The following is a 13,796-nucleotide window of genomic DNA, read 5'->3' on the forward strand; positions in this document are numbered from 1 at the left end:
AGGATTTCTAGGGTTTGGAAAATGAGATTTGAGATAGTGAAGCAGGTAATGCTGTGTGTCATTCTTTGATTGGTCCATAAACAAAAATAATCATTTTAGTATCTAGTGGTATGAACAGGGTTCACCTCTCCCAATTTTGTATTCCAAACCCCTCCAATTAAAACTTGAGACATCAATTATGTATGTTAGCTCATTTTCTTAGGAAGTAACTCTGTTTTCTTGCCCTTTCATTTTTACCCTTCCCTGCTTATCCAAGCTCAAAATTGGAACCTCTTTACCCCTTCCCTTTTATCACCCTAAAGCTGGAACCAGATTTTCTCTCTCAAACTTCATTCTCACAATGGAGAACACTAATTATTGATCAAAGTATTTTTGCAAAAGCCTGGTGTTTATTTATGTCAAATTTGATTCTTCCCCATTAGTAAATTGTTTTTGGTGATGGATGATGAGAACTTGAGTGGATGCCTCACAAGGATGAATCACAATGGAGAACACTAATTATTGGTTGGGTATGGATTTTCATGTACTCTTGTTGATAATGAAGATTGCAGCAATAGAAACAAGAGTTGTATAAGATTGCAAAAATAGGAAGGAATAAATATATTTATATAGATATCAATTCAATGTAACTATGTAAGGGTAAGGATGAAACAAGAAGCACACATGGACAACTTGGGATAAAAGGGAAGGGGTAAAGAGGTTCCAGCTTTTGGGTAAACTTGTGAGATTGCAGTTTGAGACAGGAGATTTGGTTCCAGTTTTGAGTTTGGAAGAATGGGGGAAGGGTAAAAATGAAACGGCAAGCAAACAAAGTCCATTTTCCAAGAAGAACATAAACTTAGCATATTATAAACATTAACATTTTTTTATAAATATAACATTGATTAATCTTAGCACAAGCGCTTATATATTAACAATTTTTGATAAGGTAAAGGTCTTATTATGCTTAACTAGCATATAATATAATTTCACTCAAAGCAATCACACTCACATAGCTCAATACAGCATTTGATTAACTCAAAACAAGCAAGGGCAGCACAAATTTGGGTGCAAACAATGGTGCATTGGTCATTCATAAAAGCACAAGTCTGCAGCAGACACATGCCACAACAGTTATTAGCCAATCGACCACAACAAGTGGAAGCAGCCTTCTGCAATAGTCCTTCAGATGGTTTTGCTTCTTTTATTGCTGGTGGAATGTTCTCAGCAGTTGCTTTCATGTCACCAAATCCAAGACCCATGCCTCCAAGGAATAACTTCTGACCGTTAAGATCAAATCTTTGGAGGCTAAATCTGCTGTATACCTGTTTTGAAGGAACATAGGGAATTGGACACATGCAAATGGGAAATGGAACTATGTTACAAAGTTTTAAATTGCAGTCATGGTTGCTATTACATTGTGTTTATCGCAATTTCAGATAATTATAGGAAAATGCGGTTAATACAGTTGCAATCACAGTTGATCTGGTTGCAGAGGCAACCAAAACCATAACATTGCGGTCTCAATTGCAATTGTGGACCACAATTTAAAACCTTTACTTTGATATTTTAACAAGTAGAGGGAATTAATTTTTTTTGTTCTTATTTTACTAAATTCGAAGGCAAAGGTCTACCTTTTGTATGAGAAATGGTTCAGGTTGAGGTGCCTTCTTTCCTTCATCTTTCTCCACAAGAACCATGCAGGTATACTCTGACGTAACTTTGTTTTGAGTGCTCAATTCAATAACCTATTAGGAAGAAGTTTAGCACTTGCTTACAGATGAGTGGTGCAGCAACAGACATAAAATACTGTGACTACTTGAAGACATCAATACAATGCTATACCTAAGTAAAATTCCAAACTTATCCTAGTATACTTGTTGATTTTATAACAGGGGAAAGAAAGCAAAGCAAGGTCTTGCCACATGTCACAATTTACTAATCTAGAATATATATGGCACTCTAATAGCAGACACATTGTCCAAAACATCTCACTTTTTATTCCAGCTTAACTGACCCGACTCTACCTGTAACTCTGTTAGTGAGCGTAAGATCACACATCACTATCACTTTGATTGAAATAAAAGCTTAAATGTATTCGTCTATATAATTTTCCATTTTCATCTTTCTTGGTTTCTTTTTCAAGGAAAAAACCAATTTACATAAATGTACAGACCTTCTCTTCCAGCTCTTCACTTCCTAATAACCATGCATCCGCAGTGACAAAGTCTATATGTCTCTTTGAAAGGACCTGGAGAGAATACCAAATTTTGAATCAGGCCTAATTTAAGAGCATAGTCAAGTACGCATTCAGCAATCACACTATTAAATGTATCTACAACCATAGCTACATGGTAAGTGTTACCAGTTCTGGTGCACAGTTCTATGTACTTCGTCAGTTTTTACATTATTATTACAAGAATTTTATGACGAACCCAATATATGCAGTACGTGAAATTTGATACGTGGTATGCAGGCTAAATGAGGGAAACTTGTAACTATGCCTACAACATAAATTAATCTGAAACTTACCAAATTTTGATTTGCAATACTACGAAACACATATCACATGTCTATGGAAGAAATCAATATACATGGGACCAATGTATGTTTTGACTTACAAGTGTTTTAAGGGTTTAAGAATTGGAATGCACATGTAGATGCAACATAGATTTGTCAAAGAATTACTAAAAGACCATCAATTTTTAGCGTTTGTCCATTTCCCAACCCAACACAATAGAGTGCTGACTGCTGAGTGAAGTACGTAAGTAAAGAGAGAATTACTCAAAATGTAACAGCAGTACAGACAGTTGGTGCCTGAATCTGGTAACATATGGTGTGAATAAGTGTGATGATACTGGTGAACAAGTGGCTTTGCTCGCGAGCCGCGTTGTAATATTCAGTTCCTATTTGCTAAGATTGGATAAATTACGAAACTCAACCAAATGCAAAAAATAGATAGTAGTTAAGCCTTACAGTAGAGAAATTACATTACTTAGTTGTGTATCCTTTTCTCTTTTCACTTTAAGGTCCACTACAAAGTTGGTCATATCGGCCAAAGTGCCAGTAACTTTAACTGATTCAGGAAAAGTTCCACTGTATCTTCCCGATATGATCAACAGACTTCCCAATGATAGGTCCGGAATATGACTTGGGAATAACTGCAATAATCAGAACACAGTTTAGTCTATATGTGCTAACAAAAACATCAAACACATAAATATGTAAAAATGATCTTTAAGTAAACTAGATCATTAGAGCACAAGATTCCAGTTATAATTAAGATGAAACATCTCTGGTTATGTACCACCTGTGAATCAAGATCTTCTATAGTTTCCATAGTTATATCAGAAGCTATGACTGATGATGCAGTAATGAATAGCCTTTGCATTCGAAAGTCAATTGAATCTGGACAAGGATGAAATTCAAGAGATTAATAAATCTCCATATATAGATGACTTAGCAATTGCTTCTGTTTCTCATACAAAGAAATATAAAATGGGCAACTTCTGCAAAACCTGAATGCTTGAGGTTTGGTGCCAATGTAACCCCAATCATACATCTAACACATTAGAAGCATAAAAACAGGATTTTCAAAAAGAAAAAGGACTTGTGGTTTATCTGTACACTGATTAACACTTAACAAGAAATCTTTCTATTTAAGCAGAATAAGAAATCTTTCTATTAAGCTTCAAACCTATGCAACTTCAAGCTGCAATGTTAGTTGACTGGGCAAGGAAAGTTGCTGACCTAAATCATGAGCGGCATCATAGTGACCCCTCCCAATTTGTGCCAGCATTTGCAGGAAGTAGTGATTACAATGTAAACCTGAAAAATTCAAGTTACAAAACATAGATACTCCAAAAATCAGTTGGATGAATAATGTTGCAACAAGTAAAAAGATATATGTTAAATAGTATTGCCAATAATTGGGGTTTAGATAGTGGGGTTCAGTATTTGGGAGATTTTTAGAAGTGTTAAATGGCATTTGGCATTAGCAGCAAGAACAGATTGGGTGTGTCACTGACTAAAAACATATTATGATAAAAGGTAATTGACGAACACACATTCTTACTTCTTTTTTTTCGTTCAAAAGTTTAGGGGAGAGAAGGTTGCCTCATTCCAAAGTCAAGGCATTGCCAAAGACTAACAAAGGCACTTAATACAAATGGATTATAAATGGACTACAACATACGACAAGGATGCAATATATCACAAACAAGTGACTGGGCAAAGAAAGATGCCAAACTCAATACCTTGTCGTCAATGTTGTTAGATCCTATCATTTGAGCCAACCCTTGTTGGCACTTTTTTTTGGGGTACATAAGTTCTTACTGTCGTTTATTCTTAAACACAGTGAAACCTAATTTTGAGCAGCTTCATCTTGAGAAACTAACCAGAATGCCAAAGCATTTGTTCAACTAATTATTGGCATACATAAACGAAGTTTGTAAACATGCCTAAAATCTAAATCAAGTTTCAAAATATTTTGGCTACTTAAGACATCAGCTCAAGTAAGCAAAACACTTAGAAAGGTTGAAATGTCAGAATAACATTGCTAAATTATTGGTATCACAGACTATTTTCTTAAGATTACAAGAGAAGAGGCTGTTAGAATCCACACCTATGCCTAAAGTACATATGCGAGGTGTACGAACTGATTGCCCACTTGTGACACAACTTTTCACAAAATTGCATATCTCCCTTTCGTCCTCAACAGCACCATCAGTAATGAGAAAAATAAGAGGGATTGATTCCATCGACTTCTGGAATAGCTTCATTGCCTAAGGTAGAGCACAATATTAAATAAGAAAACAAAACAAATGTACATGTTAAGGATTCAGCATCCACAAGTTGTGTGATAAACAAGTTATTAAAAATTGCATAGAGATTGCTAGTTATCAAAAGTCAATTAAAGCATACCATACCAGCAATTTGTCTACCTTTTAGCTCTACGATTAACATTGCTAGAAGATAAACTAAGGATGCAACACTGGAAAACAAATAAGGCATATGATATACTGAAAGCTAGAAAAGTGCCAAAGGATAAGTGCTGTTCTTATGGTTGGAGAGTTGTAGCCATAAGAATCCATATGGAGATTCCAAGACAACTAGGAAGGAGAATGCCAGATAAATAAGTAGGAACTAATTCTTCGCATGGTTTCAAATTTGATGTGATAAATAATAAAATCCAAGACATGACAAAATAGTATTAGCCTTTTCATCTCCTCTTCTTAGATGTAAAAATACCTTCATAGTGCAGTTGAATTGAGAAACCAGAAGTAACAGAAATGTTTTAATTAACAATCCATGAAATAAGAGCATAATATTTTGCACCTCCTGTAGAAAATGTCAACTAATAAGAAGTACCTTAGTCAGGGGAAGGAAGATGTTTGTACCACCATTTGCAATAAAAGTAGCGTCAACCCACTTGCTAGCTTTTAGAATTGCTTGCTCGGTAGCTAATTCGATCGATTGGGACCATAAGTTGACCTCTCCATTGAAAGCTATAATGTTAAATGTATCTTGTGAATTTAGTTGAGAGATTGATGTCAGTAGTGCATTCTTTATGTTTTCAAGAGGACTTCCCTTCATGCTTGCACTTATATCTACTACAAACACCACATCCTTTCTAAAAACCTATTAAGTGATTGTAACAGAATGCAACATTAAAAAAATTGCAAAAAAGGCATAGATAAGACTTTGCTTGAAAAATAAAGGCAGGTTGATTTAAACAAAGATGACTATAATAACCCTTTGAACTAATTTGCTCCCATACAATTTTCCCTTGTTCCATAAGTTTCTTATTACTTTAACCATTACATTATGTTTACAAATATAAATATCATTCTACTCTGACAAACAATTACTCTTTTGGTTGAAATTGTTCTTGCTTAGCCGAGGCATCACAAAGAACAGGCAGATCCATCTTATTTGTACATATATGGAGAAGAGAAACAGAGACAGGTTATGTAAAAGCTGCAAGATTAACCCTTCGATGCATTCATCTTACATAAATAAATAAAACTTCATCTCTATCCTACCTTAAGCAGTCATAACTCATAAGTAAAGCGTACTTTAAAAAGAAAATATTGACATCATAATGTTGCAAACAAACCTTTCTATCCTCGTCATTTCCCGGGTAGAGATATAAGCAAAACATCTCTCTATCATCAAAATCACGCAGGTATGGAGATTGCAAGAGCACCCCACCAAATATATCAGTTGAAGAAACCTGTAACAGCGCCATTCAGTTAAGCTTAATAATGTCTCACTATTGCATACATAGTAGGTAGTCTGATTCATAATTCACAGAATTCTAAATGTCTACGGTACATAATCCACTAATTATTCATTTTAAAAAAATCTATGGTTCAAGGACTTACAGTGTATGAGAAACTAAAGTCTGTACTTGACCAGGCTGGAACTTCTGCTTCATATGATAAACTTAATTTTCCAGCTTGGCGCACTAGTCCCTGGAAAGTTGTGAAGATAATGATTAGTTTATGTCTAATAGGCTAAACTGAACTTTGTAATAGAAAAATAGGTTTTACCTTAAGAGGATGACTGGTGGTTTTGCATAACACTTCTGTTGCAGCACCAGAATTCACTTCCAAAATTATCTTTTCTTTCTTAGAAATTCTTTTTCCAACAGGTGTGACATATGAAGGAAAGCTGAAAGGAACACTAAGGGAGAACTGGCCATTATGAAATAATATTTTCTGACTCCATCTGATCTTAATTGAGAAGATAGAGCCTCCTCTTAACTGCAAGACAAGACTTTAAAATAATTATGATATACAAACTTTCAGTGCTGAGGTGAGATTAATCTGTTTTGTATGTATAATAAACCTGTGGAATCTTAATGGTGTATATTTGGCTTTTCAAAAAGTATCCGTCTTTAGCTTTGGCCACTTTATCCTTATCCTTTTCATCCTTTAAAGAGAGCAGTTCAGTATGATAAGATTTTTCAGCATCAACAACCTCGAGACCTAGAAGTGAACCCTGTTAGCCACATCATATTTAACTTGAGAATTCATGAAACAAACTGCAATAGTTGCAGGGAATATCGGTATGCAATGCCATCAACCATCAAAGCATCATGAAATAAAAGAAGGTAAAACAGGGATACATCCCATATTGTCCACCATGACCAATTATCAATGATGCAACATTACCAATTAAGGAAGTCAAATTAATATTTATTGCACAAACACATCTTGATGATGATGCTGACACAACAGGAAAAATGATTTATTCAAGTTATTCATTGGTGATTAGATAATTCAATTGTGACATCATACAACATGCAGAAATAAGGCATTCGGGGTGACCAGTAGCCAGGGACTTATAATTTGCACAAGGTCAAATTTACTAGCACAAAACATAACCTTAGATTGAAGGCTCATACCTAGAAATCATATTTACAAAATTTCAATAACAAAATCTATGTATTCTACACTATACTCTTCAAATTAATGCAATCAATATTTTTGAAGTATATGAAATTATGGGTTATTTAATTACATTTTTTTTATAAATGTTCAATTTCAAAGTAACAAAATATCAACTATATTTCGCTAAAGCCGCAATTCCATGTACTATTCTGGAAAACTCATGGTATAGTGAGAGGTCATACGCAAAACTCAAACCCATGTCTTACTTAAAGGAAACATACATGTAATACTTCAACCAAATATCAACCATTTGTTCTACAAAATATCAACCGTTGGATCAATAAAAATTATTTTATATAAATTTAGTGGTGTACAAATATAGATATATGTTAACCCCTCCCCTTTAATTAATCGTAATTAAGCAAAAATCTCACGGCAAATTAATTTTTTTATCTCCTTTACCAAGAAGAAGTACTTTTAACTTGATGAACTTGTTTCTTCTCTGCTTTTATTTTTTAATCTTTGCTGACATAATGTTTTTATCTGACTTGATATTGAAACTGAAACTAAACAACGATTTCAACTAAACTCATCCCTAACTTAACGTTCAAAATTAAACATGTTAGTATTACATGAATGAAAGGAAAACAAGACTTCGGTACTTACCTGTTCTCCCATGGGTATAGCAACCTGACAATCACACTTGCTACTCCCCGTCACGCAATGCACGCGCCACGTTCCCATCACCGTTACAAACGCCGTATCCAAACAGCACTCAACTTCCATGGCTACTCCGTGGAGCTGCAGCGGTATCAGCGCCGGTGGCTCACACCGTCCAAGCACGTACGGCTGGTAGCTCCGAATGTCCGGGTTCTCAACAGTCTCCGGATCAGTTATCACCGCGTAACACATCGGCGCCGTAGGTAAGTACTCCTCCGGTGACCGGGACATTGCCGGCGCCGGAGTTGGCGCCGATCCTTTTTCGTAGTAAATTCGCTTTGATAGATTGAGTCCAAATGCGATGGAGCTGGAAAACTGGTCCGCCATGGTTAACGACGGCGAAGAGGTTTCCGGCGAGTTTAGAGAGAAAGAGTTAGAAGGTTTTGAGATAAAGTTGTATGAGAAAGTGATAAAAAAAGGTGCATTAATAAGGAGCTGAAAGAAGGTGAGTGATTTGAATAACAGTTGAATCATAAATAAAAAAGTAAAATAACAGAACAGTGGAGAAGACGAACAGTTAATTATGTCTACATTTATGAATGTGAATCGAATATTTGACATTTTAGTTTCCGATTATAGGTATTGCTTTACCTTATGTTAACCTATTGATAAAAAATGTCTATTATTTACTTATTGTATTAGGGGGAAATAATTTTATTTATAAGAAGAATGTTAGAAAGTGTAATTAGATTGTTGAAGGTAGTTTAAATAATAGCTTTATATTTATATCACTTTATTGACTGTCTAAAAGATTATAAAAAATATATCATTTTTAATATATGTATGATCAATACTATGTTATTTTATTTACATTAAAATCACTTGTCTAAAAAATCAAATCCATTAAAGCTTGTGCTTTCGTGTTAAGTTTAATATCATGTGGAACCTTTATAATAATATGGGTAACACCCAGCTTTTAAACTGAGTTTCGGAATATAGTCAAACTTAATTATATGGAACGTTCAAAGTTTAACTTAATCTTAGTATTAAACTACATGCAAGTGTCTATTTTAAGAATGTTACACTTCATAGGTCTATTTATTATTGTGAAGAATGTGAATACAAATAGTAATGTAAAGATGAAAATATCAGAGTGATAGTTTGGGTCATAAATTCAAGTATTTGAATGTGAGATTATTTTATAACTTAAAAAAAATTTATTTTAGAAATAATTTAAAACTTACATCATTAGATTTTTTTAATATAATATATCATTATTTATAGTGGTGTAAGACCTCACTATATCTCGAATGTCGATGATTCGATTCTTGGGAACGACACTTGTTAGAATGGGCAATCACAAACCTTACAAAAGATTAGTTTCTTACCAAAAAATACGAAGGAAAACCCTTATTAATATAAAAAATATCACCATCTACTCAAGTACTCCCTATACATGAGAGGATTTAGTTTCATTTAACTCTTTCCCCATATTGATTAACTCTTCCCCATTTGTAAAGCAAATCTCTTTCCCTATATTTTTAGAAAAAAATTGTTTATCTTTAACTATAGTGAATATGGTGACTAATTTAAACTATAATTTCTAATTTATAAGCATTAAGCAACTATACTTTGCCTACAAGAAAAGTAGGAAACAGCTTAGGTTATGAGACAGCAGAACCATATTAGGGTAAATATGTAATCTAACATATGATCATATTTATAACATTTTTCTAAGTACGAACAGTATTTAAGAGATAGCGGAAAGTTAGGGTAGTGATTTTGTGGAAAGTAGAAACATCAGCATTTAAGTGTAGTTACTAATGATGTTTTGATATGATTATGAGGTTTTCTTTACGTATGGAGGTAGCACGTTGTCTTTATAAAATCTTAGAGTGGATATGAAAATGAATGCCAATAAATCCTGCAATAGTTGCAGGGAATATCGGTATGCAATGCCATCAACCATCAAAGCATCATGAAATAAAAGAAGGTAAAACAGGGATACATCCCATATTGTCCACCATGACCAATTATCAATGATGCAACATTACCAATTAAGGAAGTCAAATTAATATTTATTGCACAAACACATCTTGATGATGATGCTGACACAACAGGAAAAATGATTTATTCAAGTTATTCATTGGTGATTAGATAATTCAATTGTGACATCATACAACATGCAGAAATAAGGCATTCGGGGTGACCAGTAGCCAGGGACTTATAATTTGCACAAGGTCAAATTTACTAGCACAAAACATAACCTTAGATTGAAGGCTCATACCTAGAAATCATATTTACAAAATTTCAATAACAAAATCTATGTATTCTACACTATACTCTTCAAATTAATGCAATCAATATTTTTGAAGTATATGAAATTATGGGTTATTTAATTACATTTTTTTTATAAATGTTCAATTTCAAAGTAACAAAATATCAACTATATTTCGCTAAAGCCGCAATTCCATGTACTATTCTGGAAAACTCATGGTATAGTGAGAGGTCATACGCAAAACTCAAACCCATGTCTTACTTAAAGGAAACATACATGTAATACTTCAACCAAATATCAACCATTTGTTCTACAAAATATCAACCGTTGGATCAATAAAAATTATTTTATATAAATTTAGTGGTGTACAAATATAGATATATGTTAACCCCTCCCCTTTAATTAATCGTAATTAAGCAAAAATCTCACGGCAAATTAATTTTTTTATCTCCTTTACCAAGAAGAAGTACTTTTAACTTGATGAACTTGTTTCTTCTCTGCTTTTATTTTTTAATCTTTGCTGACATAATGTTTTTATCTGACTTGATATTGAAACTGAAACTAAACAACGATTTCAACTAAACTCATCCCTAACTTAACGTTCAAAATTAAACATGTTAGTATTACATGAATGAAAGGAAAACAAGACTTCGGTACTTACCTGTTCTCCCATGGGTATAGCAACCTGACAATCACACTTGCTACTCCCCGTCACGCAATGCACGCGCCACGTTCCCATCACCGTTACAAACGCCGTATCCAAACAGCACTCAACTTCCATGGCTACTCCGTGGAGCTGCAGCGGTATCAGCGCCGGTGGCTCACACCGTCCAAGCACGTACGGCTGGTAGCTCCGAATGTCCGGGTTCTCAACAGTCTCCGGATCAGTTATCACCGCGTAACACATCGGCGCCGTAGGTAAGTACTCCTCCGGTGACCGGGACATTGCCGGCGCCGGAGTTGGCGCCGATCCTTTTTCGTAGTAAATTCGCTTTGATAGATTGAGTCCAAATGCGATGGAGCTGGAAAACTGGTCCGCCATGGTTAACGACGGCGAAGAGGTTTCCGGCGAGTTTAGAGAGAAAGAGTTAGAAGGTTTTGAGATAAAGTTGTATGAGAAAGTGATAAAAAAAGGTGCATTAATAAGGAGCTGAAAGAAGGTGAGTGATTTGAATAACAGTTGAATCATAAATAAAAAAGTAAAATAACAGAACAGTGGAGAAGACGAACAGTTAATTATGTCTACATTTATGAATGTGAATCGAATATTTGACATTTTAGTTTCCGATTATAGGTATTGCTTTACCTTATGTTAACCTATTGATAAAAAATGTCTATTATTTACTTATTGTATTAGGGGGAAATAATTTTATTTATAAGAAGAATGTTAGAAAGTGTAATTAGATTGTTGAAGGTAGTTTAAATAATAGCTTTATATTTATATCACTTTATTGACTGTCTAAAAGATTATAAAAAATATATCATTTTTAATATATGTATGATCAATACTATGTTATTTTATTTACATTAAAATCACTTGTCTAAAAAATCAAATCCATTAAAGCTTGTGCTTTCGTGTTAAGTTTAATATCATGTGGAACCTTTATAATAATATGGGTAACACCCAGCTTTTAAACTGAGTTTCGGAATATAGTCAAACTTAATTATATGGAACGTTCAAAGTTTAACTTAATCTTAGTATTAAACTACATGCAAGTGTCTATTTTAAGAATGTTACACTTCATAGGTCTATTTATTATTGTGAAGAATGTGAATACAAATAGTAATGTAAAGATGAAAATATCAGAGTGATAGTTTGGGTCATAAATTCAAGTATTTGAATGTGAGATTATTTTATAACTTAAAAAAAATTTATTTTAGAAATAATTTAAAACTTACATCATTAGATTTTTTTAATATAATATATCATTATTTATAGTGGTGTAAGACCTCACTATATCTCGAATGTCGATGATTCGATTCTTGGGAACGACACTTGTTAGAATGGGCAATCACAAACCTTACAAAAGATTAGTTTCTTACCAAAAAATACGAAGGAAAACCCTTATTAATATAAAAAATATCACCATCTACTCAAGTACTCCCTATACATGAGAGGATTTAGTTTCATTTAACTCTTTCCCCATATTGATTAACTCTTCCCCATTTGTAAAGCAAATCTCTTTCCCTATATTTTTAGAAAAAAATTGTTTATCTTTAACTATAGTGAATATGGTGACTAATTTAAACTATAATTTCTAATTTATAAGCATTAAGCAACTATACTTTGCCTACAAGAAAAGTAGGAAACAGCTTAGGTTATGAGACAGCAGAACCATATTAGGGTAAATATGTAATCTAACATATGATCATATTTATAACATTTTTCTAAGTACGAACAGTATTTAAGAGATAGCGGAAAGTTAGGGTAGTGATTTTGTGGAAAGTAGAAACATCAGCATTTAAGTGTAGTTACTAATGATGTTTTGATATGATTATGAGGTTTTCTTTACGTATGGAGGTAGCACGTTGTCTTTATAAAATCTTAGAGTGGATATGAAAATGAATGCCAATAAATCAAGCACAGCATGTGTGGTCCCATATATATGGATGTCTTTTCATCTTCTTTAGTGCCTGTCATTGTTAGATGATCGGGAACACAAGACGATAGTTTAGTGATGTAAGACCATATTAAATTTCTAAAATAATCAAAAAATATTAAATGTTTGATCCCTTAAATGATATTTGTTAAAAAAAGTAGTCAGTAGTTAATTATCTAAAAGGTGAGAGAATATCTTCATATAGTCAAAAAAATTTACTTACATTAAATATTTATCACATAACTTTGCTTTATTATAATTCTAGTTTATTACTAGAAAATAAATTTTTTTGTGAAGGGCGATTGTTAAAAGAAGTGAAAATATAAAATTTATATGGAAAATGGTGAAAATAAAGTGTTGAGAAATGATGTATTTTGTTTTGCAATATAAAATTACTTTTTCTTCAATAATTGATGCAACATGATATTACATTTTCTTTCATTTTATCTTCTTGGGCTCCACGTGTCTAGGTTTTTACACTTTATGATTCAAGTTTTACCAATGACCAAATACATTTTAACACGAAGAATATATAACTCCTGTTCAGATGCTTTATGTGATTTTGTATTTTGTTCTTCATAAAACTTAATTTTGCTAAGTTCATAATTTGTCACTGACCAAAAACTCACATAATTTATAAAAATGTTTATTTTTCTCCAATAAAAGTTTCTTTATAATCCAGGCTAATTATCCAAACAGATTTAGATTATAAAATAAGTTTATAATCCAAAAATAAGAAATAAAATCTATACCAAACCTAAGATAATTCAGCTATGAGTCCCCGAGATTTCAAACTTAGGATTATTCCGTTATGAGTCCCTAATAACTCAAACTTAAGAGTAGAACATTATTTTAGACCAAGGTTTGTCAACCATACAATAT

General features: G+C 33.1%; 1 protein-coding gene across 2 annotated transcripts; it reads right to left on the minus strand.

The window, feature by feature from the left end:
• LOC109357149 lies at positions 894–11,505 on the minus strand. Of its 2 annotated transcripts, none has more exons than XM_019600912.1 (13): positions 10,976–11,505; positions 6,832–6,984; positions 6,534–6,746; positions 6,366–6,455; positions 6,098–6,214; positions 5,350–5,619; positions 4,604–4,763; positions 3,730–3,807; positions 3,290–3,387; positions 2,970–3,140; positions 2,156–2,230; positions 1,614–1,727; positions 894–1,304 (listed from the first exon to the last, which is right to left on the minus strand). In XM_019600912.1, the coding sequence occupies exons 1-13, from the start codon at positions 11,501–11,503 to the stop codon at positions 969–971; spliced, it is 2,403 nt and encodes an 800-aa protein (XP_019456457.1). In that variant the 5' UTR covers positions 11,504–11,505; the 3' UTR covers positions 894–968. The 2 variants fall into 2 exon arrangements, with proteins under 2 accessions (XP_019456457.1, XP_019456456.1); XM_019600911.1 differs by lacking the exon at positions 10,976–11,505 and adding an exon at positions 8,043–8,572.

This window comes from Lupinus angustifolius, chromosome LG09 (genome assembly GCF_001865875.1).
Source record: "Lupinus angustifolius cultivar Tanjil chromosome LG09, LupAngTanjil_v1.0, whole genome shotgun sequence".
Taxonomy (NCBI): domain Eukaryota; kingdom Viridiplantae; phylum Streptophyta; class Magnoliopsida; order Fabales; family Fabaceae; genus Lupinus; species Lupinus angustifolius.